Below are 23,672 nucleotides of genomic sequence, written 5' to 3'. Positions count from 1 at the left end.
AATACCGTTATCTACAGTAATACTGCTATACATAGTACCGCACAAAGAAAGTCAATTGTAGGCCGGAGACCAAATGTGATAACCAGCATCGCCATCTCCAGTTATCGTATTCCCCTGCTTAAGCGCTTAAGCCTCAAGAATAAGTTGGTAGAACTTACAAATCAAGAAAATGTACGAACCTGCTAGGCGATATTAATGAGCCTTTGGTAGCCCGATAAATGGATCTGGGCGAGACAGTGTCTCTATCGCAATCGGTAAACTCCCAAACTCATTGACCGACCGCACAATATCCCGGGTGGCCAAAAATGCAACCATGGCAGCTACGACATTGACCACAAGGATGAAGATGATGATCCATTGGAGCAGAAAGGGCTGATATGCCTTTTGCTTGGAAGGCGGCTGGGATGCATCGTTGACAGCAAGTGGCTCGTAGTAGTCCAAGGAGCGTGTCATAGCAGTCGACAGGATAATGATGAACTAGATAGGGCATCAACAGTATTAGTAGCCTGGTGTTGCACAGCCGATGTGACACTCAGAAAGTTATACACCTTGAGGGTAAAGCGGTGCCGAGAAGAGAAGCACACGATGCACCGCCTTCAAATCTGATTGGAACTAGTCATAAAGTCTTGAGCGCTGTACGGAAAAAGTTCGGGTTATGAAGGAACGAGAGTCATACTGTACCGAGCGCTTACCCTTATCAACCGGAAAGCATACCGCGGTCTAACAACTTGCAACTAGGCTGTATCCGTCCAACTGAGACCAAGATGCAATAAAAATACGCAGCTCGTTGGTTTTGTTTTGCAATTAGCGATCCGATTGCAGGCAAAGGGTATAGCGTTAGTACGGTTTCAGAGAGGCAACCCTGATCATAATTAGTGGGGCTTCCTGCACTCGGAATAGTACACCAATTAGGATATTATTATGTCCTGGAGCCGTATTCAGTCTGACGATACTATCAAGTTGTGATTTGAAACTTACAACTAGCAGCACAAGGCAAGTACAAAGAGCTCGGAGTCATTCCAAGATTATACATATTAATCATTATGATTGAAGGGCCTAGGTCTAAGTCAAAGATTATATTGTTACATTGCGCCATTACCTGGCACCGCTGCGTGTTATACGATCATCGTTCACCAGCCATCTGTTCATCATGAGATTGGGCGACATGGTCTTCTGAAAATAGCGTACCTGGAGAGGACAGCTTCGAGTTTGGTTCAAGAGGCACCCCCTTCCAATGCTTCTGGTTACTGGCCATAAATGAACGTACTTGAGTCCAATCACGACACCGATGGAGACTTCCGTAGAGTGTCCCTGGTTCGCCAGACTCTCCGGTTGGAATCAGCGTGGTATCTGCGTTACAGAGGATGCTTTGTCGTATGAGATCAAAACAATGGTTGGCATGATTGAAAGACGCGGTGATGTCGTTTGGATCAGAGAAAATGTTATCACGAGCGGCGATATACGCAAAGCGAATACCGTTGAGACAATGGAGTTGATGTCCCATGGAGATGGCAAAAGGTCGGCCCGTTGGGCCCATTCGAACAAATCCATGACCTGGAGGTACGACAGAGGCCCATTTCTTGTCATCGCCAAGAGGATAGATATCACTGCCATTCAATATGCTCATAGCAGCGGGCTGTATGGCGCTCAGTATTCGAGGCGGGAAGTCATCTCCAAGATAAGCTAGAATACGTGAATATGAGTGTCACGTTATAACTTGGACTTGGACTGCTTACAATACTCTTTATGATTTCGTGAGGCAAGCATCTGGGAGCGCAAATGCAAGCTATGGTACGCGTTGAGAACCGTCGTACCCAAAGCGAATATGCCCGCGATGAAGAGCAAGTGTATTAGGTGCCCGTCATCAGACGATACCCGAGGAAACATCTTCAAAGGCTGGATGAAATCGATGAGTGGAGGATGGCCGTACGTATACCGGCTGTCGAGGTTGTAGTTTGGAGCTTCGAGATTCCTACAGCTGCAAGAGTCAAGATAACTTTGGTACCTACACAGCAATTCTTGCGCTACATGATTCGTGCGGGCCGGTCATATTCAAGTTTACGTTTTTTTTGTTCCAAGGGGGTAAGAAGCAACGGTCAAACTGATGGCCGCAAGATTGCCGTGATGAGCGCTGAATAAAGCCTTCTGGCCCCACTAAATACGCGTGGAGTAATGCGCCATGTGTAAGAGCAGAGTTCAATTTGACTGTCGAAAGGCGCCCAATATACGGATCCTGATGCAAGCCAGATAAAATCACGAGTGTGTTAGCGAAGGTAAAAAGCAGAACCATTACTTACAGCCCTCTTCAGAATGGTGTTCGGAAATTAACGAGTCAATGGTGTTGGTGTTGGTGTGGGTACAATGGTTCAAGTTGCTGTAGTTCGTGTGGCACTGGCACGTGAGCGACCCATTTCGTTAATGGTTGGTGTTGTTTGACAGGTACTTCTTTTCAGTCGTGAAGACATGATGCAGCAGCAGTTAATCAGCGATCCACCTGGCCCTTTCATCCAGTTACTTCCAGGTCGTTGGGCATGGCATTCACGTCTGACCACGCAACTTTCATAGGATTTGGAGTGGATGCCATTCTCTATGGTGAGCTCGTCGTTTCCATCGTCAGATTTTACTCATTTTTTCCCAGGAATCAACATTGTATTGGTTTTCACAGCTCTCGCGGTCCTTATCTTCAGGTCTCGCACAGTGAAAAATAAAGATATCTTGATTTTTATGACCTGTTTTTTGTTTTCGTTGTGCACTGTCCGTTTCGCGCTCGACTTCAATAATGTCTATGATGGACTGGTAAAGACTTCATCTGGCGCTTGTAAGATGAAGCTTACTTTTCTGTGTTGTATAGCTTATCCACCCTCGGCCGATCTCAGAAGAGACCAAGCTTTTGGAAGGAGCGGATGCGTTGTTCTATATTACCGACTTCATAGCGGAAATCGTCTTGGTAGGCCCCAAAATGACTAATTTTGCTCATGGTAACTAAATACGGTGTAATAGATATACCGCTGCTGGCTGGTATGGGGAAAGGACTATAGCGTAACTGTTTTCCCGTCCTTAATGGCGTTCGGAGCTTTAGGTTGGATTTCATATCGTATTACGCCATTTTACCGATGCTTACACCAAAACGCAGGCTGTGGCATGGCGAGCATAGGTCTGTTGAACAAAATCGACGCGACGTCAAACCAGGCACCTGCAGAAATTGTCCCCCTTGGGACTTCTGGCTTCGCGTTGTCCCTTGGCTGCAACTTCTTCCTTACGGTTCTAATCGTCGGCAGAATTTGGTATATGTCCAGGCAAATGCAAAGGGCAATGCCGGATAAAGACGACTCCCTACCGAAGGCAATGAGCATTGTAATCGAATCCGGAACGTTGGTGCTAGTCGTTCAGCTCATTCTAGTCGTCTTGTTTGCCATTAGACATCCGGCACAAGCTATCATGGTTCCGGCTGCTACGCAAATCTATGTCCGTTCTTTATTGCTCTCCATAGCGCGTCCTTGACTTATCCACTACCAGGGCATCGCACCAACTATGATTATTGTGCGGTCGGGGTTGGGAACTGCCTTCGAGCCAACTGCTCCAAAGCAATCGAGTATGCGTTTCATGAGCTTTGTTCGGAAGAATCAGCATACGACTGGCGCCACTGATTCGACCGACGTCACGGATTCAACTAAACCATCTGAGTGGGAACTTGCCGTGCACAGCGGAATGGGACAGTCGGCATCATTCCTTCGAAACGATGTCGATGGAAAGCCAGATTTCGATGAAGTTTGAATTCTGCTTTTGAGTGAGTTTAGTGCTGGTGAGCATTAACGCATACCCCGAGGTGGAACACTTCACTCATTTTTCAATCGATTAGGATCTGTATTTCTTCAATCAATTTGTGTTTGTAAAATCTGTGAATGCTGCGGTTGTCATCTTTCTACATCTTCCTGATCTTTTTGCTCTCGCCGTTTCCACCATCTCTTATTGCCTCTGTCTGCGTTTACCTTCTGCCTTGTACCTTGCAACAATGATACCCTTCATGTCCATATGCTACTCGTAATAATTCTCATGTTCTTCCTATCATCGAATTCCCTTCGCTGGAGCTGCTTCAACAGATGATATGTCGCGACGTTGTCCATCAAACCTCGACCCAATACCTAGATGTCTACCACCTCAACAAAATACTATATCGTGAAGCTAGCTTTCTTCCGCGGGTTAGTTGGATGCTACGAACTCCGCACCGTGTGCAAAGGTCTAGATTATCTACAGAAGACATCGTGGTCGAAATCAACGATCGCTCTAGAATTCAAACGGGATCATAACAAGTCGCCCATAAATTCAAGTGAATATCTATCTGGTTCTCCTGTCCTATAAAGGAAATCGGCGGTTATCTCAGATCTTACTAGTGGAGGCGGAATTATCCATCAAATGCGGTCCGCTCTCGCTAATGCTTAACCGGACAGCGAGGCATAGCGGAAGCCAAGATCACGAGCCAGATTTGTTCTGATGAGCCGCGTTCGCAGCGGAGTCTCAGCTTTATTGTAGCTGTACTTTCTTACACTCGAAGCCAAAGCTCATCGAGGATGACAATTGGGCGTACATCTGACTTAGTAGAAACGCACCATGTCAAGCGTAAGCTCTTGAATCCATGAGTGAATTGGATGGGGGAGTTGGAACCTGTATGATATCCACTGCCAGTTGCCGACAGGATATCAAGGGAACTAGCTAGGCTAAAAAATTTTTAGACGTACCATACCGAACATGTCATCAGCGGACTGACAATGGGAATTTCACTTTCAATAAGGTTGCTAATGATCTACTTGATTGGACAACTTGTCCAGATATGTCGCTGAAAACGGCATTAATCCGCTACAAAGTACATGGGATATTGCCAAGTTACTGGCACGATGTGTTTCACGAGAATATAGCTGCTGGATACAGGGGCTCTGTCATTACTGCAGTGGTGCATACGAATTTTTGAGTTGCTTCTGACGCAACGCCGGGCCATACAGTTCGTGAAAGGGAGGGACCATAATTAATTCGAAGTCAGGAGATCTACTGTAACATATTAATGATATCTACTCTAATGGTCCTGGGCCCACGACTCTTGGTTTTTTTCAACGAACTCCCTTACTTGGGCCCAATCCTTGCAAATATGATCAACATGATTCCCCGTCGCTGCCATGTCAGTTGAACCATCCGATAAAACAACCACCTCTCCGGGCTCCAGCGTAATGTCCGCAGTACATAGTACAGTCTGCCTCAAAACATCCAAACAATACTCTGTCTCTTCGAAGTCAACGGATTCAATGGCGCGTGCCGGTGACTGGCCATTGAAAACGTCTCGAAGAGTCACGAAGGCAACGCGAACCTGTATCCAAGCATCTCAAGTTGCAGGTACAATGAGACGTCGTATTTGTTGCCGTCTAGTAGGACCTGACCGCCATGCGGAGGAAAGAGAGAGGCCCATTCAGTCATCTGATGTGATACTGTAGTTCCCGAAGTCGAATCTTCGCACGGCGTCGTTGAATTCTTTCCGGCAAGCTCTCTACTTTCTCCCTGTGTGTATAAATCTTCGGCAAAGTCAGATCTCAGAATATCATAGGGGACTTCACGATATCTTACCCGGTAAAGATGCGTATTCTGGGATTGCATGGCGCGCATACAGCATGCTGAGTACGTTCAGCACCGTACCGATTGAAAGCAAACTGATGCCTAGCGTCAGGAAAGCAGGGCGCGTCATGGGAGGAAGCATGCTGGTTGGTACTACGGTAGGCGGGAGTAACAGGTTAGTCGCGGTGTGACTGGAAGAATGCCGTACGCGCACAAGGAAGCATAAGGAATGACTCGTTTGAGTATTATGATTCATGTGGATGCTGTGACGCTGTTAAAATGATGGATTGTTCATCTGCATCAGAAGTCGCGTCAGTACCCTGACTCCTGAGATGTATTCTCCTGATGAAGGTTCAAAACCACCGCTTTTCCGAGTGTTTCCGAAGCTCCGGACTATGCCACATGCCACATAGTACTGAGCGCAAGAAGCAAAAATATGGGCGTTGCACTGGATCAACTGATGTGGAACGAAACATGATATCGCTTCGTACTTAGATAGGCTGTCTGGATCTAAATATAACATCAAAGATGGTGTCAGTGGAAATTACATGACCTTGAGCTATGTAGCACAGCCGCTTTGCGATATTTCGAGTCATCGCCTAAAGCTGTACTGTTCTGGAGCCGCGTGCTGCCTCAAGGAGGTGCCGTTCCTACGATGAGCCTTATGAATCATAGATTTCAGCAATGTCCAACATATATAAACCACCGAACTGGAGTTTACAACAGCATTCCTCCTGTCTCTTTCTCAGAATGAAGTTGTTCTTCGCTTTCTTATTGATGCTCGCCGCATCTGTGACCACACAAGCACTATACCTTAATCCTAGTGAGTCACCTTTACTGTGTTCGCGTCGTCCTATTTTGCTGACCATTCTTGCAGATGTCCAAGCCCGTAAGGTTTTTCCTACTTCTAGATGCGCTAAACTGACATGAATACAGCTTCGCGGCGTGCATTCTTGGCTGCCGAAGCAGAACCCTCGAAAGAAGACGCCAAGAGATCGGACTAATACACCAGTAAGCGAGACAAATAAAATGTGCACATCGACGTACTGAAATTTTTCCAAAGCCGTTGCAATGGTGTAGAGACGCGTACTTTGTACTGCAAAAGGAGCATTTAGATATCGGATAATACGCATATACCAATATAATATTCAGCTGCTAATTCAGACAAGAATTCAAGGAAAACTGAATAGGAATGATTCAAGAGCGAATATATGAATCAAGGGAAGAGATGCCCTCCAAAGGACTTCTACAAGTGCCTGATCTCAAGAGCAGGAAAGTTACATTTCACATGGAAGCCCAAGAATGCGTCCAACGTATGCCGTTTTGCTCGTCGATCCGTGCCTTTAGGCCTTCGACTCGACAATTGTTCCTCTTCTGTGGTCAATACGACTCATGATGGGAGGGATAAGAAACTTCTCGACGGCGGTCAGCCACAAGTACCACAGACCGAGCAGAAAGAGGCAACAAGACCGAAATGACGACTGAGATAACCCCACGGGACTGCCTGGACTGTGTACTGCGGTTGATCATACGCGGCGCATGCTTCTCTAACAGTCTGAGTATACAAACGCTCCTAGATGTCCACAAAAATGCTAAGCGTAGAGAACAAGTCATGACAAATATGAAGAATGCCTGCCGTGTGCACAGATAACCCGACGGGCGACTATGCTTCTGTCACGGAGACACGCATAACTGGAAACCAAAGATCAAAATCTACCGGGCGGAATAGCGATACTTCTCGAGTTCATACCTCAGGTATGCATCAATCAAAAAAGATAACGCGTCGGTGTATATTGACGCGTCACGAAGCCACCGATCCGCGGACCGTGTGCAGTGGTTACAATGTTCCCAAGATAAAGACCGGAGTTAGCTCTTGATGGAGTTATAAACACGCCGCCCTGCATCCCTGCAATTTCCAACGAGACTCTCGGGAAATGGCGGTTATCTTTTCCTTAATAAATCGGGTAAAGTTTGCGAAGGTCGAAACCATGCGGTGCGGACACCGACACCGAACTATGTTTGCCGCGATCCATCTGTGCGAAGGATGATGGTCCGCTCTATTGATGCATAGGTCAGTTACCATCTAATGATTAATGCGCGATTGAGCCAGGTTGACAATTCGAAAAACAGAAGCGCCGGTACCAGCAATATAAAAGCACCTATCGCTCAGATGGATCTTTAGGATGAAGTCCATTTTTGCCCTATTGTTTGTGCTTTGCGCTTTCGCAACGACCCAAGCGTTGGTTGTCGGTCGTGGTTCGTCTTCCCAATGCTTGCCTAGTTGTTTTATGTTAAACGTTCCATAGATGCGACCACTCCCGCTATAGTCGCCCGCGAAATAGGCGACGTCTCATATATTCGTACGTCCATCTTTAAGCGATGCTTCTAAAGCGTGCTCAAATGGACCACAGGTGCTAATGCCGATATCGGGAAACGTAAATTCTTGGCCAGCGAGCCAGAACCTATCCAGGATGACGATGGGAATTAGTGGATATCGCAGAACGCTGTTAATCCATACTGACATACTATATGGTACGTCAATCCGAAAATTTTGGGTACACCAGCCTAACGTTTCCCAAAGCACCTACCATTCACTGAACAGCACCTTTCCTCACTACTCCGATATACAACATAGTAGATAGCTACCTGAATAATAGTTGAGCTGTGAAATCTTGGCTGAGAAGACACATACACTCTGAAAGTACCGATAACAGTTCAACTCGGGAAAGTGCTAAGCTCGAAACATTGGTGAGATACTATCAGGCCATCATCTCCAGGTTAAGAAATACTGGTAGCAAGAACCATCTCTTGGTAGCTGTGTGGCTTCTCGGGACTCGTATCTCTCAAGCTGTCATGTTTGAAGGGAGAACAACCAATGAATAAGCCGAATCACTGAGAAGCTGATCAACAGGGCTGATCCTCCAGTTAAGTGCATTGACGACCGTGTCAGGACGATCAGTCGCAGGTACCAGAAGTTGCGCCCAGTAACAGGTAAAGCTAAGACAGCTGGCTTGAAGCTTCTTGATATGTCATCTTTTTGGTGGACCTTTGTGCAGTGATCGGCTGATATGACCTGTATCATGCATCGAATCTGGATGGAATCGTCGGCGATTAGCTTCGTAAGAGAAATTTTCGATACTTGACATGTCCCCCTTGTATATTAACAGTTTCGAACTGCCATGAAATGATACGAGCTGTGGCTTTCAATACGCTCCGCCGACGCCTTCTCTATGACTTGCATCTGTCTGCCGGATGAGTCAGCCATCTATCTACGCAGAAAAAAGGAAACAATTACATGTCTCGTTTACAGGCCGTGCAATCCCATATGAGAAATCATTCCTTGATGCTGACGTTGGGAAGAATGAGAGTCGTGTTAAAGAGTCAGTTCGGAACTTCGGACCGACAACCATCCGAATCTAGTTTCTAGCTTTTTGCAGAACAAAGGGCTTGATTTCCGTTTCTTCGACGATCTTAACCTTTGTTCTTAAAATGACCACATGCCCGTGTCCTCGTAACCTCTGAGGGTATATAAAGCTAGTTAATTGAATTTTGGACCCTGAGGGGGACAAAGAAAACCGTCTCTCTCTCTCGCACATCGTCCGCTGTGCTTGTTACAGCTGTGACTCGGAGCTGTAGCATACTGTCAAGGTCTTCCGCAGATGTATGTCTTTCTGATCCCGTTTACGTGTCTCGCTGACCTTGCTGACCTCTAACGAGACTCGAGAATGACGGACGCTGCGGCAGCTTCCGTCAATGTTAAAGTCGAAGAAACTACTCGCAAGAAACCCCACTGCAGGTTATGCGGCACGCCTATGCAGGGCCACCGCCGCGAACCCATTCATGGTACAATTGTATGCCCCTCCGGAGGTCAGGCATACGCGGTAGCCCCGCCGTTTCCAACTGTCGAGGAGGGAGACGTCAAGCCCGTTGTTAGACGTACTCCGAACGCGCGAAGGAGAAAGAGTCGTGCCAAGTCCACTCCCGGTCCAGAACTCCATTATCAGACTTTCACCAAGGAAGACGCAGTTTGGAGCTCGAGAATGCCGGGAACCATCGCGCCCGATAACGAGCTCATGCATGCCCCTCCTCGAATGGCTACTTGGTGCCAGCTTGGTTTTGTCGGATTCATGGGAGGCGCGACTTTTTTCTTGATGTTTTATATGCTACTTGCTTTTGCCGATTGATAGGTGCTAGGAAGGAGAAAACATGAAGAAAAGCTTGAATCGTTTACCTGTACCACCATCCTCATTTTCCTTTTCATCTTCGCTCCGCTCAGTTATGCGTTTTTTAATGCTGTCTTGTTATATAAGTATTGATTCGATGATCCTTCGTTCGGTATGCCTTTGTATAGTTACTACAGCGTTTGGCGGCTGCTCGCAGTGGCCTAACTCTTTCAAGTCTGATAAGTTCCATCCCGGGCTCGTGCGATAACAAGAGGTATCCTCTTATTTTGCCTCTGGGGATGATATCTGTCTGTGAAATGACTAGTATGCTCAGCTTCCTGAATATACCTTTGCTTTCAAGACTCACTCAACTGATATGCTCGGTGGTGAGGTGGACCTAGAGCGAACGATGAACTCATCCTCATAAAAATGTTGCTTAACTGACCATAACCCTACTCCATCCTCCTAGATAAATACCTTTATAGTATGCCGTGTACGCCAATCCTGTTTTACACCCTGATAATACAGTGAAATATAAAGAAAATGAACCAAAACTCAAGCCCACGGATTATCATCGTCCAAATGGTCTATCAACAACCGCGTATGAGGCGGGGGAGTCTCAGCCCTAGCGATCACACCTTCCGCTTCATGCACAGGCGAGAACGTCTCTTCCGCCTCCTCCTCATGCACCGAAGCTTCCTGCTCTCCTTCGCCCCCAACCTCGACAAGCACTTCTTCTCCGGCTTGTATACGATTATCTGGTTCCTGCGATCCACTACCTTCCACCTCTACCTCTCCCTCAGTCCGTCGCCCCTCATCATCATGCTTGACAAACCCCCGCCTGTAAACCTTACGGAGAGGCGAGCGAATCGCAGGTTCACCCTTTCGACGTTCCCTCATCGCATCCTTGTCCTCCACGATCAGATCCACAGCATCTGATGGCAGCACAGGCGGTTCATGACTCTGCGGTGGACTCTTCGCGAGTAACGACGATAACCGCGAGCGCCTCCCCGGACCAGTGCTGCTCTCTGCAGACGAGGGTCCAGGCGAAGAAGATGGCGAGGGGTCATGCTTCTTTGACCATCTCATTTTGACGTCCATCGCCTCTGGAACGACGTCTCGCTCAAAGTCGATCACTTTAGCGTCACTATAATCCTCTGTCCTCTTCTGCTTAGTCGTTCCAACTGCTCCATAACCGCGCCACGCAGGGCCGTCCCGTCGTTTCATAGCAACCCGTCCCTTCGCCCCTCGGATAGGCGAAAACCACGCTCCCCGCTCGTCTCTCAACACCCTTTCCTCCAAATCCCATATCACCGCACGCGCATCCTCCGAACTTGCATCGATCACAGGATAGTTGTAATCTCCCAAACAGATATTTCCGACTATGGTCGAACAGCTTCCTCGTCGCCTTCGTCAAGGTCACCAAATGCCTAAGTCATAGTCATCCTCTGCATGCTGGCTGCTGGTCCCACACGTCATAATCATGCTCTGCCTTCTAGATCCGGCGCGTCGTGGACCACATCATCAGCATCTCCTTGTAACAGTGGTGCGTGTACGCTCTCTCCTTGATCCGCTCCCTGCCACATGCTTGATTACGCGGTTGACACCTCGCTCGAAGCGTCCCGGGGGTAGGGTCTCGGGAGCAGTCTTGGGAAGCCAGTACTTCCGCTTTCCGCCTTTGCTATATCTCAACCCTGCCCGTATGCGCTTGTCTCGCCCAGCACCCTGGTGCATGAAACCTTCTGAGGGTTCGAACTCGCGATAGTCCATTCCTTCACCACGGAGGGTTGCTTTGGAGTCCTCGACGACGTCGAGGAAACTGAACGCGTCACGAAAGGCGTATGATACTTTCATGCGAGCGACAAATGACTTGTCCTTGTCGATGAAGTCGGTGTAGGCAAACGCAAACAAGTGAGCAAAAGCGAAGAGTGGCATTTCCATACATATGAGGGTATCTGTGAGGCCCAGTGAAATACTCTCGCTGTCGGTGTAAGGGCCCTAGCTTGGTAATGGCACCAGCCGCAACCAAGATCGAGATGAGTATAGACTGCCAGAAAGAGAAGAATAGAATCCCCTTTACGCAGAGGAACTTGGGGACGGGGCGGAAAGGCTTGAGATCGTCGTTGACCACTATCCAAAACATGGCCAGACAATACAAGCTCAGACAAATGCTGATGTTGTAGATGATACTGACGTAGAGGTATCCAGAGTTGGCGCGGAGGATCACCTTCATTGAAAGCACCACATGCCTTGAGAATCACAGTAGCAAGTGCAAGGACCGGCTTGACCTGTACGTACTCTGTATGCAGCGTTTAATTTGAGCAACAGGCCAAGACGACTAAGACACGTACGCAGAATTCCTCGCTTGAGGAACAGAAACGTGTAGGGATCACTGACGTCCAGCTCCTGCTTGAAGAGATTGATAGGAAAGGGCGGCGCTTTTGGCGGTCGTCCGTGAAGTAGGATGAGGAGGGAACGCTCTCCGCCCAAATATGAGAGTAGTAATTGGAAAAAGCAATAGATGACAAAGGCCTACGTACAAGTGAATGTGAGATTTCACGGTAGAATGTATGTACACTACGCACCTCGTATATATCCCTCACAGCATCAATGAATACGGCTGCTTCGAGCGAAAAGAGCGATATGAATGAAGAAACGCCATAGATTGGCACCATGATCATGATTCGTACTACCATCCTAACGTACTATGTCAGCTAGCACCTTGACACTGAGATCTGCCAGCAACGCACCTCTGTAAAACAGGCCTTCTATAGTTCTTCAGCTGCAGATATATAGACATTGCTGAAACCAAAACAGCAATGACGGTAGAAACCCCGGCAACGGCAAGCACCGGGGTAGGTAGCCTCGAGCCTGCACCTCCAGGCATTATCGTCGCTGGTCGTAAGGTGTCGTGACGGTGACTTGTGGAAAGGGTCGCAAGCCGCAGCGCCTGCGATGATGCAAGTCGCAACGAACTTTGAATATGTAAGCGATCGAAAGTTGGCGGGGCCTCCACGTGCGCGCGAATAGTCTCCTTGAAAGTCTGACATTAGTCTGAGCCTGAGTCTGGCGCTGGTAGGAGAATCTGCCAACCCATCCTTACTTATCTTTCACACAACGGACGACCGAATTTTATCTATCAAATGCGAAGTAGATTGGTGGTAGTCAAATCTAAGTGTATGATAATTACAATGTACACATGCTTTGTACTTGGTAAAGTTTTTAGTTGTACAAATTCGAGTGATGATCAACGATGTTATGCAGAATGGATACACAAACAGCAGGGCAGACCACGAAGTCGAGCACAGTGAAAAGAAAGGTTCTGAAAGGCCACACCTAATCCCACAAGATCTCTCGGTGCAGTCGCTAGTCTGCTGCTTTCCGCTTCCCCTTATTTGCAGATACAGATGGCGGTGGTGGCATATCTTCTTCCTCAAAAGTCGGCGGCTGGATGAACGCCACAGGTTGCAGGTCGCCTACCAGACAAAAGTGGGAAAAAATGATTGTATTGCAGAGTAAAGAGCTATACACAACAGCACCAAGTGAACGCTTACCAGTCGCTTCATCCCGGAACTGGAAATACAGAATCTCCCAATTCAGAATACCACAGTCCTTGATCGCCTTCGAGTGGTCCAGAATCTCATATCGAGGAATCGGTCCCCGCATCCCTCCCTCTCAAGAGTTTGCAAAGCTCAAAGTCATCAACTCCCTCGACTTTGGGCACATCGTACTAGATTCACGTCGGATAGCAGGGCAGAGAGGGCTTCTTCTTTGATTTCCTGTACCTGTCGATGTCGGCGTTCGCGTCAAGAAGATGGTCATTTTATGCGATCGCAGCAGGAGCTGGTAGACTTTTGGTGGCTGCTTTGGGGGCTACGAAAAATAAATCTTCGTGAGAACGCGTGAATCGAGGATAGCAATCCAGTAGCGCACCATGATTACGCGGCAGTGAAGGGAGAGACGCGAAGGTGCCTTCTTTCAATTTGGGAACAGCGATTGGCTGACGGTAATTTCAGACTCCGCGCCTGTTATATCCGACAGTTCACCATCAACGACGATGAGCTCAACGGAGCAAAGCCAACTCATAGATGCACAGACAACTACCACTCCAAAGGTAGAAGAAATCGGCGCTACCAGCGGACCTCTGAAAAGCGCGGCATTTTTCATCGGGGCTCATTGCAAGGAGTACAATGGTATGTGCTCAACTCGGTCTGGTCTGTCTACGTGTCTGAGCGCTAGGGTCTGCTCTTCTGTAGAGGATTTCATGCTATGCAAGGCGGAGAACAGGGATCCAGCTCATTGCTTGAAGGAGGGAAGGAGAGTGACGAGATGTGCTGCTGACCTTGTGCGTGTCTTCGCTGGTGCCTCAATGGATTGACTGACTAATACAGTCTTAGGCTCACGAAAATGCGAGAGAACTGTGCGAAAGCAATTCGAGACTCACTGGAACTGCCTGGAGCGAAATAACCAGGTTCGGTCCTCTACATTCTATGCCCTTAGACCTATATTAACGGTACACTCAGGAATTCTACATGTGTCGCAAACCCGAACGAGCACTGAACGCCTGCATGTTTGAGAAGCTGGTCCGTCCATTCTTCACCTGTGAATCATTCCAGTGCTTTAACCCGTATCCTGCAGGGCTTGCTCAAGACCATTCCCGGAACGCCAGAGGGCAAGAAGCCGATACACGAAGTAGAAAATCCCGTTTACACGGGCGTCCAAAAGTGATGGCATCTACACCTGCATAGATGGTGTATAACATTATATTCAAACTTCAATGGACCCAGCTGCCCACTTCCGTGCCTCAATAACTCAGAACGTTCCTCCTCGAAGAGTAAGCCGGGCTTCAAACATCGCAAGAAATCCTTACTTGCAGCTAGCTGGCTACTGTGATCATCACAGTAGAGGGTCCGTGCTTCAACATTTATCTCGGAATAACACGATAGCCTGCTGAGAAGGCTGCCAACAGTCCAAGCCTCTAAATCTCATGCCGCCCCGACATAATCCACTCTAGTGCGGTGCCGAAAATGATGAACATACTCCGTGGAAAGAGTCTCTGGAGTTGTACTGGCATTCTAGATGGATATGCGTGGCGATCGTGACGCGTCGAACAAACGTGACAGGAGAACTCTCCTTACTCTAATATTCTTGGGGGAGTCCTTTGTATCTTCTTTGGTGTCCTTGGGCCACAATGGCCCCGTCCTTATATCTCTTCATTGTTGGCAGGGGTTCGTTCAAAGACCCTGTCATGGTGCGGATACCCATCTACTCTCCGGTACGAATATCTCCATCATTGGCGAGGGTTCGCATAATGACTCTGTCGTGGGATCATGTTTCTTCTGTTCTCGCGGGTGCCATTTTCTGACCTCTCTCACGCGAATGGCCTCCGAGTGTATCTGGAAATGCCATACATACTTCACGGAGACCTTGACCTGATGGGCGGTGCATCCTAGTTTCATTGCACCAAGCATCAACACTACGCTGGTGCTCCATAGCTTCTGTGCTATAGTGTGTCCCTGGCAAGGCTACTGCTACCATGGAGAGCTTGTCACAAAGTCCTCCATGTCGCAGCACCCTTCCCTTTTTTGCCCCTATATTCATAGGCGCATACTCTGAATCTCATCTCGCCCTAGTTGAGCGGGGTGAATGGAAATTCGGTCGATTACTATCATTCGTTGACACTATTCTCTCTCGCGTTATCTTTGGACACTGTTTCTTCATTCATTGTTTGTATGCTTCGTCTACAGGGCCTCATATAATGACCCCGTCTTTGCTGTCGTCTTTGATGCTATCTCCTCCCCTTTGCTCGTTGAAGGCTGCTGAGCCTTTTCACTTTACACATCGGAAAGAAGGCATCGCACACCTCCACATTTCACACCCTAGTATACTGTCCTTATTGTTACTCCCCACATTGTTCATGATGCTAATGTGAGGTCCTTAAACTGCAATTAGCTCACTGCGGTGTCTTTCCTTCCGCTAACTATTCATATACATTGGCGGGCAGATGTGAACCAACAATAAAATGTAATGACGTGGGATGCTGCCTCACACGGTACATACTATGCATATTTTCTGTGATATATTCACTTGTTCCTGCAATTCCTTCAAATCCGTGAGACGTTCTTGGCTGGCGACTCAGCGGCATGGGGGATTGTGGTCTGCGAACGTTCCGTGTCGGCACAGAGCCCCGGCGTTCCTTTTTGGGACCTATAATCTATCTTTCTCGAAGAGAAAGCCGTTCCTCAAACATTGCAAGAAATCCTAGCATCGTCGTTATTCAATGAATGATATACAGTACTGTACAGAAGTCGTTATTCATAAAAAATAGTACATCAAGTCATGGTATGTATGCATATGACCGTCCCAACACCCAAGAAGAACTCATGATGCAGCAATAGCAGCCTGGAGAACCAGCAGACTGGCCTTGGCGCCGTCAGCTACAAGCGCAGCGCCGACATCACCCAAAGTTTTCGCAGCGGACGACCCAATGGAAGCACCCTTCTCCGCCACGATACGCGCCAGCTCCCTCTTATGCGACTCTACAGCCATCCGCCTCGACCTACCCATCATCACAATAACGTTTGCGCTCCCGTGCTGCGCATTGACGAGGTCCAAAACAGCATGCAACGGTCCGCTGGCTTCTTGTGTAGCGAACGTTATCCTCGACAGCGCAGATGCAATAGCCGGCGCATGACCATACAACGAGGTATACTTGTTCCAGATCAAGTTATCCGCCGTGTCGCTCGCAGCCTTATTTTGGTATCCATACATCGTATCCGCGGCGGCGACAGACAGGTGCACAGCTCCCATCCTTCCCATATCATCCGAGGGCTTTTTTCACGTCGTCTCCCGTTGTGCTCGTGGGCGTCAAGAGATTATCTGTCTTGTGTATCCAAACCACGGTACCCTTCACCCCGGCTATTCACACACAGCTGTACCAAGAACTGCAGCGCCAGCCTATCGTCCGGTCCTCCAAAGAAGGGTAGGATGAGCTGCTGGTTGGGTCCCATGATTCAGGCCACGATCAACGAACAGTGCAACGTCGGTGGGGCAACTAAGGAAGATCCTTGCGTATAAGCTCCGAGTATACGACAGAGCTCGTATGGTCTTGGGTAAATGACTTTTGGAAGACACCGTCGAAAGGATTACGTGCGCCTCCGGTTTTCCCATCAGTTGTCTAAAGATGCAAGTGGCACCGGGACCGCGAGACCACGGAAGAATGACCATTTGAGAGTCTGATCCAGTAACATGGTTGGCAGATGGCAGTCGGGAATTCATCGTAAGGTGTGACAGAGAGGGCTGCGGAAACAACCAGTCTGTTAAGGCGACCAAAGGTGCGGAAAATGGATACAACGGAATCGCTTTGTAACAAGGACTCCGATTCTGTGGATTGCATCATGGCCGAGGTACGATTCGTGAGCTCGATGAGGCGAAGAGCGTCGATGGATATCCGAGGTAGTAGACTGGAACTTCGCTCTTCCAAAGACGACCCTTTCTCGTCAGATGATGAGACAAAAGTATCCGTTGAAGTGGAAGATGGCTGTAAGAGCTGAGACAGCGTCATCACAGCCGGGAGCTGTTCAATCTTGTCTAGCACAACCGCAAACCTGGTCCTCACTTCATCGTCAGAAGAAGACTTGCGAGGTAAACCAGCTTCGATTCCCCGTCCGGGCTTGACCAGCATCTTTGGCTCCAGAATCGTGAACACGAACTCTCGCAGGGTAAAACAACAGAACAAGAGGTGTCGTGATGAACGTCAAGATGATTGCGTGAACAACGAACATGGAGAAGGTGCGAGTATCCAAAACGCCAGCTTGGAGGCCAACGTTGAGCACGATGAGCTCGACCAGACTGTGCGTGAAATGAGTTGATATCTATCAAATGATATGATTAGAACTCACCCTTTGCAACTCATTAGAGATCCGATAGCTCCCGCTTCACGCCAGTTGAAACCATTTGCAAATGCTGCTGCACCACAAGCGAGGAACTTGGCTGCAAAGGCGACTACGGCAAATGAGGATGGTGTAGCCCCAAGTGATGCCATTGTCGAGCAATCCAAGATTGGTCCTCAACCCGGATAAGGCGAAGTACTATGGGCAAGGATAAGCCAGAGTGATACAAAGTACGGATCAACACGTACGAGAGGTAAGAACAGAATGATAACCAAATCTTCAATCTTTTCCACCAATGAAATCGCAAAGCCATTTTCGTGAGGAATGATAAGACCCGCCAAGAACCCACCTGCGGGCATAGAATGAAATTAGCAAACGTTCGGTGGTAATTGCGATAAAGCTGACCGAAGATAGCATGAACTCCAATGATATCTGTGAAGAACGCAGATATGAAGACGATAAGCAGAGTCACAGTCATCGTCAACGCCGTCGGCGAGCCTTGGTCCAAGCTTCCTGTCCTCCTGCACAACCAGACGTACGCCCACTTAACCGGAAACATTAAGAATATCACGTAGCCGACGCTGGTAAGTAGTACCCATAGCGCGGTGAGGCCGGAGGAGGCATTGACGAGCGCAACTGTTAAAGCCAAGAGGATCCATCCAACGACGTCATTTCCAACTCCCTGCGGATAGGGTCACCACTCCGACAGGCGTATCCAGGAGTTTCAACTCCGTCAGGATACGACACAAGACCGGGAACGCAGTAATACCAACAGCAACTGCAGTGAAGAGGACAAAGTAGCCAAAGTTAACGCTCGGACGTATGAACTCGCGGTACACGCCTACGCCAAGCGCAGCACCGAGCCCTAATGGTAATAACAATCCAGCGACGGAGACGGAAAATGAGGCTTTTATGTTTCTCTTTATTAGTCGCGTGTCAATTTCTAGCCCGACCAAGAACAGGAACAGGACTAGGCCAATGTTGGCGGTGAGGTTGAGCGAGGGCATCCCGGCGTCTATTACAGGAGAACTGAATAGGTGCGGGATTACATTCAAAATCACACGGACCTGGGAAAATAGTATTCTTGAATCCTGGAATTCTGCCCATCACTGTTGGCCCGAGAATAACACCACCGATGACTTCGGCAATTACACGAGGTTGGCGAATACGTGAAAATATGAGCGCGAGGAGCTGAGTCATAGAAATAATTATCACTGGCAAAGAGTTAGGTAAGGATAATCATCGGCGACTAAGAACGTACCTAATTGAATGACCCACAAACGAATGGGATCGCTTGAGTTGTATTCAGATGGATTGTCGCCAGAGAATACCCCTCCCTGTGAAACCTAGACAGTGAGCAAGCCTTCAGTTCTGTAGGCAGCAAGCACGAACCTGTCCAGGAGCTGCTCTGCCCACCAACGACCTGGCCACTTCAAGTGTTCTACGTGAAAATTCACCCATGGCGTCCTAGGAATGACGATGGGGGTAAAAGTGGAACAGAGGCAGGGTGTGATCTTGTCTGAGTATTATAGGAGCCCGGCCCTTTTTGATCAAACAAGACCCTGTTATTATCCAAATTTGATCTAGGCTCCCGGATCCAGTCGTTAGCAGTTCAGGTACGATTCAGAAAACACCTTGAAGCCAGTACTATTACAATAGGACACTGGCGTCGTCTGACCTACATCGAAATGAACGCTATGAGATAGCCTGACATACCAATGTGACATTCTACCGCATCAAGAAAACATCAACATCTTGTGATGGCGGCATTACGAAACACATTCAAGTGATATGATACAACCTCTATTACAAACTTTACATGGGTAACAGGAAAATAAGTAATGAAGCAGTAAAGAAATCAATGAACTATGAATCCGAACTACAACCACGACATCCTGGACGATGAATCAGTCGGGAAGCATAGAAATCCAGCAGGTTAACGCACCACAATGCACACATTCTACAATAGTGCCTGATCGAACTTGCGCCTTTGGGACCCTGCATATGCAAGTTGAACCTTGGTAGTTCATATCCTGCATAATGATCTGAATCAATAATAGCCATTTGATAAATGAAAAAGGCGCTTACCCTTGTCTGAATACACCGGATACAGCATAGCTTTTCGTAGCCAGTTTTCTTCCACTTGGCAATCAGACTAGATCTGGCATCAGCGAATGTTTGAATCGGAGACTGTACAACAACTCACTTGGCGTCAGCATAACCCTCCTTCAGTAACCAATCATAGAGTTCCTTGGAGATAGCTTCTCGTTTGTAATAAAGTTCGTAGATGTATCGAGAACGAGTATGAGAGATACGCATGATAGGCCATAGTGACTCGGCTCTCCGTTTGCCTTCATGAGTTTCGTTTTCGGCGTCCCGCATTTTCTTTGCGTAATCATCGAGAACCTGTTAAAATTTTAGTAAGATAAGTGGGTATGGGTAAAACAACTGCCACATACCACTTCGATTTCTTCGTAACCCTCTGGGGGCTTCTTGGTTCGCGTAGTCCGAATCTTTGGCATGATGGTGTGAAGGACACCAGCGTGCGGCAATTTGAATTGACGGCGACAACGAAGGCAAACAAAACCACGTGAGTTTTCGGCGATCACTCCACCTGACCGAAGATGCCGAACGGGCCGACTCCTGCGCACCTTGCAAGGTTCCGACTTTCGAAAGCCGTCTCTTTGGCACGGAAGAGACCGAACTGAAAAGCTCTGGATCGTCGGCATCACACCGGCACCACTCTGAAACAGCTTTTGACGGTTTTCGCTTCTCTCCAGTTCCAAAAATCACTTCGATTAAGGTTTAAATTTTAATTCATCACTCATTTTTTGAAAGGTGACGAATACGGTGCCGGTTGTCGTAGTTAACTGCCCAAATTGGCTGGGACCCGAGTTGCTGTCCACAGGGCAATGATTACGTGATCACCTCGTGGCCCTGAACGCGTTCAGATCTGCAAACATAGACCTTCTCAATGAACTCTCTGCCTGCCTTCAGGTATCGTTGCCTGTTCTGGCCCTAGCGCACCACGCGTTGTCCTGCACTTTTCTCGGTGTCTTCCTCTAGTCTTCTCCAAGGAAATAAAGCTCTCTCCTCCTCTGGTCCATCATTTCTGTTTCTAGGGAAGATCCCTCGACCGCTTTTCAGCCATGCCACTTTTCGTCGAGCTACTTCGACATATAATACTATTTCAGAACACCTTTGATACTTTCAAAACTCTGAAATTGCCGCCACCTTCACGGTCCTCACGTAATGGTGGACTGCCGAGTGCACGAGCCATGCAGCAACGAAAACGGGATATGAAAGGCTGCCTGGCGGTGTGGATAGTTTGGGTAACGATTCTGTCACCCCTTGATGTGAAATCGTACTGAATCCCAAGATAGTGCTGCTTCATGACATATGAGCGTTTGCTCGAAGGAATCTTCTCACTATTTATCCCTTTCTACGACGAGGTGAAGGCCCTTACTCTTCTGTTCCTGCTGGTAACTCGTGCAAAGGTGTGTGGTCCTTGATTTGATCGACCACTTATTTCTGATCGTGTTTGCCTCAGGGTGCTGAACCTATTTACCTGCACGTCATACGGCCTTTTCTAAAACCGTACACAGCGTCTGTCGACGCTCTGCTGGATCTGGTGCGCATGTTCGGCGACATTATGTTTGCTTTGTCGGCTTTGCCGATTCGGTACATGCGGACTTGGTGGCATCACATACGCCCCACAAGTTTGACACAATATGTCAGCATTCGACAGTGGATTAGTTCCACAGCGTCTTATGAGGCTACTACGACCACCTCATCCACGCGAAGTGCTTCGTCTTCGACGTCCACCTTGCTGAATGTATCGGATACGACAATCTCACAAGAAACCATCACTGCTGGTCCATCCAGGATATTGAGGGAAAGCGTGGGCCAAAAAGTGAACGCTGGTCCTCGGCCCGACTTACCTCTAGACCCATCCGTCAAACCGTCCGTCGCTTCCGTAACATCGCATCAAGTCTGGTATCCCCCACCATCCTCTTATAGAGATTCAGCAGAGGAGAACATCACCCCGGAATCTACCTCAGATGTGAATCGACATGACGGTTTACCAGATATTATCTCTCAACACACCGTTCAAGAACTAATGCAGATGGAAGAATGGCGACAGTATCCCGCGTTCCCATCCGCGTATCCCGCAACTCCCCTCCTTCCCACTAGCACTCTTCCAAACATATCAGCCGTTATGCTCTCCTTTGCAGAGAACGAAGGCGACAGAACACTGCGTCAGCAGGATTTTGAGCAGTCGCTCTTGAGTTCGCGAGCGTCTTTGGAACCGAACCTCGCCGAACTCTTGAGCGACAACACCGATCAAAACCAGGTTCCTGATGATAATAATAATAATGATGAAGACTCGCCCATGTCCGTTGATGAGTCAATGGACGAGGACGATGAAGACGAATTTAACATAACGCTAGGGACTCCCCTCCCTCCTCCTACGAACACGTTGAGATTACGTCCGGGCAGACGCCCTATACGACCATTGGTATTGCAGTCTGATGATGATGTATCATCTGGCGCCACTTCCCCTACCGCGTTGAGTACAACAGACTATGGTTCTTCTCTTCACACTCCTACTTCCTCGGAAGCCTCGTTCGCCGAATCGTTACCTTCACAAGCCCCGCAAGTAGCTAGCCGGAAACGTGCTCTTCCTCGGAGTTTCTCTCCGGGAATCCAAAAGAAAACCCGCACAAGAGCGTCTCCCATATCTCGCCGTACTGTTCAAAAGCGGGATATTGTTATTCAACCTCGGAGACGCGTTGTGGTCGCTAGGCGGCGCCAAACGCTCAAACCTGCTCTGAATTCCGAGCGAGAGCAGTCGGAGGGCAATTCCGAGGCAGCTTCGGAAAGGGAAGGCAACGGGAAAGGAAGTACGACGCAACCAAAATCGAAGAGACGAAAGGTCGACGCACCCTCTGCCAAGAATACTAATCAGCGTAAAGGCAAAGGTGTAGCACCACCGCGTTCTGACACTATACGGTCGTCTTCACGATTACGGCCAGGCGCTACGTCTGGGATCCGAGCTTTCAGACAATCATCTGAACTCGGGTTCTCAAGAAACGCTGAGGGGACGTCGGCCAGCTGCTAAATGATGATGACTATATACTTTTTCTTGTTTCACATCCTGTGTAACTATACATATATATACATACAGCACTACGGACTACCACCGCATAATCATTTGGAACCATAGGACGACATTCACATCATTTATCGACGCTGATAAGGTTTCTTGTATATTGGAGCTGGGATAACATGCATAGCGGTCAATCTATACGGGTTCACGTGAAGTAATGGAAGTGTGGCGTCAACCCATTCAGTTCGGGCATCTAGTGTTAGACGTGGCAATGATGTTGTGGTGAAGGATGACGTGGTCGTATTTTTGTGTATTTGGAGGGGGCTGTGAAAGTATTCAAAAACTCACATCAGGACACACTCGGTTTTCAAACTACTTGATCTTATGTTATCCGTTCAATTGAACGCCGCAATCACGAAGTGGGTCCCGATTGGCGGTGTTTCCTTAACATACTTGCTTATGGCCTAGGCTTCTTCATGGGATATCGATAACCCTGTCGACACTCAATGGGGGTCGAATGGTACATGTGCAGGGCAATCATTTTGGATCCGACGGTAGCTGTGATATTCAATAGCATCAGTGCTTTGAGAAGAATTTCCGCACGATAGAAACACCGAGTCAGTTTCGAGTCCAGTTCCGACTCGTACAATCGCAAGCGACAAGCGTTAAAATTCTTCACATTAGCGCGAAACGTAAGTAGTGAATGGTTGACAGCGCAGAAATGTCTTGGACAAACCTGTACGTGTTGGTATTTTATTCGAAAGGGCAACAGTACAAACAGGCATTGCGCCACGCTTGGACGGGCTCCCGTCCGGATACATATAAGAACTGGTTCCTAGATCACTTGGGAAAGGAAGCACAGACAGTAGATAAACCTTACCATCAGATCTTTCTCAGAATGAGCAAAAC

At 48.2% G+C, this 23,672-nt stretch overlaps 12 protein-coding genes across 12 annotated transcripts; 6 read left to right on the top strand and 6 right to left on the bottom strand.

Annotated features, from left to right (window-relative positions):
• Positions 1 to 718: 718 nt before the first annotated feature.
• EV420DRAFT_119901 (uncharacterized protein) lies at positions 719 to 2,033 on the bottom strand. Its single transcript, XM_060466325.1, has 5 exons — positions 1,737 to 2,033; positions 1,189 to 1,683; positions 1,100 to 1,141; positions 979 to 1,056; positions 719 to 926 (listed from the first exon to the last, which is right to left on the bottom strand). Exons 1-3 carry the CDS (start codon positions 1,885 to 1,887, stop codon positions 1,131 to 1,133), a joined length of 657 nt encoding a protein of 218 aa, XP_060333368.1. The 5' UTR covers positions 1,888 to 2,033; the 3' UTR covers positions 719 to 926; positions 979 to 1,056; positions 1,100 to 1,130.
• Positions 2,034 to 2,454: 421 nt separating this feature from the next.
• On the top strand, positions 2,455 to 4,140 carry EV420DRAFT_1526301 (uncharacterized protein). The gene is made up of 7 exons (XM_060472415.1): positions 2,455 to 2,592; positions 2,618 to 2,796; positions 2,852 to 2,947; positions 3,001 to 3,079; positions 3,134 to 3,465; positions 3,517 to 3,802; positions 3,860 to 4,140. The coding sequence occupies exons 1-6, from the start codon at positions 2,532 to 2,534 to the stop codon at positions 3,772 to 3,774; spliced, it is 1,005 nt and encodes a 334-aa protein (XP_060333367.1). The 5' UTR covers positions 2,455 to 2,531; the 3' UTR covers positions 3,775 to 3,802; positions 3,860 to 4,140.
• An 855-nt stretch (positions 4,141 to 4,995) lies between these two features.
• On the bottom strand, positions 4,996 to 6,082 carry EV420DRAFT_1526299 (uncharacterized protein). Its single transcript, XM_060472414.1, has 4 exons — positions 5,611 to 6,082; positions 5,504 to 5,529; positions 5,395 to 5,463; positions 4,996 to 5,356 (listed from the first exon to the last, which is right to left on the bottom strand). The coding sequence occupies exons 1-4, from the start codon at positions 5,738 to 5,740 to the stop codon at positions 5,069 to 5,071; spliced, it is 513 nt and encodes a 170-aa protein (XP_060333366.1). The 5' UTR covers positions 5,741 to 6,082; the 3' UTR covers positions 4,996 to 5,068.
• A 49-nt stretch (positions 6,083 to 6,131) lies between these two features.
• Positions 6,132 to 6,706, top strand: EV420DRAFT_119190 (uncharacterized protein). Its single transcript, XM_060466295.1, has 3 exons — positions 6,132 to 6,421; positions 6,476 to 6,487; positions 6,535 to 6,706. Exons 1-3 carry the CDS (start codon positions 6,283 to 6,285, stop codon positions 6,600 to 6,602), a joined length of 219 nt encoding a protein of 72 aa, XP_060333365.1. The 5' UTR covers positions 6,132 to 6,282; the 3' UTR covers positions 6,603 to 6,706.
• Positions 6,707 to 7,781: 1,075 nt separating this feature from the next.
• EV420DRAFT_1639924 (uncharacterized protein) lies at positions 7,782 to 8,086 on the top strand (the record flags this gene model as incomplete). Its single annotated transcript, XM_060477033.1, has 3 exons — positions 7,782 to 7,854; positions 7,905 to 7,958; positions 8,010 to 8,086. 3 exons carry the CDS (start codon positions 7,782 to 7,784, stop codon positions 8,084 to 8,086), a joined length of 204 nt encoding a protein of 67 aa, XP_060333364.1.
• A 1,237-nt stretch (positions 8,087 to 9,323) lies between these two features.
• Positions 9,324 to 9,782, top strand: EV420DRAFT_1639923 (uncharacterized protein; the record flags this gene model as incomplete). The annotated part of the gene is made up of 1 exon (XM_060477032.1): positions 9,324 to 9,782. One exon carries the CDS (start codon positions 9,324 to 9,326, stop codon positions 9,780 to 9,782), a length of 459 nt encoding a protein of 152 aa, XP_060333363.1.
• Positions 9,783 to 10,316: 534 nt separating this feature from the next.
• On the bottom strand, positions 10,317 to 12,442 carry EV420DRAFT_1619168 (organic solute transporter Ostalpha-domain-containing protein; the record flags this gene model as incomplete). The annotated part of the gene is given in 8 exon segments (XM_060475446.1): positions 10,317 to 11,122; positions 11,145 to 11,157; positions 11,279 to 11,338; positions 11,358 to 11,759; positions 11,788 to 11,988; positions 12,023 to 12,060; positions 12,113 to 12,293; positions 12,347 to 12,442. 8 exon segments carry the CDS (start codon positions 12,440 to 12,442, stop codon positions 10,317 to 10,319), a joined length of 1,797 nt encoding a protein of 598 aa, XP_060333362.1.
• Positions 12,443 to 12,790: 348 nt separating this feature from the next.
• Positions 12,791 to 13,759, bottom strand: EV420DRAFT_1526277 (uncharacterized protein). Its single transcript, XM_060472413.1, is given in 4 exon segments — positions 12,791 to 12,861; positions 12,873 to 13,237; positions 13,316 to 13,427; positions 13,695 to 13,759. 2 exon segments carry the CDS (start codon positions 13,425 to 13,427, stop codon positions 13,128 to 13,130), a joined length of 222 nt encoding a protein of 73 aa, XP_060333361.1. The 5' UTR covers positions 13,695 to 13,759; the 3' UTR covers positions 12,791 to 12,861; positions 12,873 to 13,127.
• Positions 13,760 to 13,818: 59 nt separating this feature from the next.
• On the top strand, positions 13,819 to 14,489 carry EV420DRAFT_1266392 (uncharacterized protein; the record flags this gene model as incomplete). The annotated part of the gene is made up of 5 exons (XM_060467326.1): positions 13,819 to 13,954; positions 14,018 to 14,110; positions 14,159 to 14,232; positions 14,285 to 14,344; positions 14,400 to 14,489. 5 exons carry the CDS (start codon positions 13,819 to 13,821, stop codon positions 14,487 to 14,489), a joined length of 453 nt encoding a protein of 150 aa, XP_060333360.1.
• A 1,524-nt stretch (positions 14,490 to 16,013) lies between these two features.
• On the bottom strand, positions 16,014 to 19,363 carry EV420DRAFT_1526271 (Sodium/hydrogen exchanger family-domain-containing protein). Its single transcript, XM_060472412.1, is given in 14 exon segments — positions 16,014 to 16,511; positions 16,603 to 16,668; positions 16,688 to 16,756; positions 16,852 to 16,916; positions 17,010 to 17,414; positions 17,440 to 17,612; positions 17,663 to 17,729; positions 17,770 to 17,851; positions 17,902 to 18,002; positions 18,059 to 18,289; positions 18,333 to 18,668; positions 18,721 to 18,867; positions 18,915 to 18,990; positions 19,046 to 19,363. The coding sequence occupies 14 exon segments, from the start codon at positions 19,112 to 19,114 to the stop codon at positions 16,143 to 16,145; spliced, it is 2,256 nt and encodes a 751-aa protein (XP_060333359.1). The 5' UTR covers positions 19,115 to 19,363; the 3' UTR covers positions 16,014 to 16,142.
• On the bottom strand, positions 19,359 to 20,254 carry EV420DRAFT_1304834 (G10 protein). Its single transcript, XM_060468463.1, has 5 exons — positions 20,113 to 20,254; positions 19,860 to 20,059; positions 19,742 to 19,808; positions 19,599 to 19,686; positions 19,359 to 19,548 (listed from the first exon to the last, which is right to left on the bottom strand). Exons 1-5 carry the CDS (start codon positions 20,173 to 20,175, stop codon positions 19,520 to 19,522), a joined length of 447 nt encoding a protein of 148 aa, XP_060333358.1. The 5' UTR covers positions 20,176 to 20,254; the 3' UTR covers positions 19,359 to 19,519.
• A 548-nt stretch (positions 20,255 to 20,802) lies between these two features.
• On the top strand, positions 20,803 to 22,775 carry EV420DRAFT_1639916 (uncharacterized protein; the record flags this gene model as incomplete). Its single annotated transcript, XM_060477031.1, has 3 exons — positions 20,803 to 20,985; positions 21,037 to 21,150; positions 21,204 to 22,775. The coding sequence occupies 3 exons, from the start codon at positions 20,803 to 20,805 to the stop codon at positions 22,773 to 22,775; spliced, it is 1,869 nt and encodes a 622-aa protein (XP_060333357.1).
• Between the last annotated feature and the right edge of the window lie 897 nt (positions 22,776 to 23,672).

The sequence above is a fragment of the Desarmillaria tabescens genome (genome assembly GCF_030435595.1).
Source record: "Desarmillaria tabescens strain CCBAS 213 chromosome Unknown EV420scaffold_10, whole genome shotgun sequence".
In the NCBI taxonomy this organism is placed as follows: domain Eukaryota; kingdom Fungi; phylum Basidiomycota; class Agaricomycetes; order Agaricales; family Physalacriaceae; genus Desarmillaria; species Desarmillaria tabescens.
Note: the sequence above shows the minus strand (reverse complement) of the source record. Positions and strands in the feature narration are given on the sequence as shown.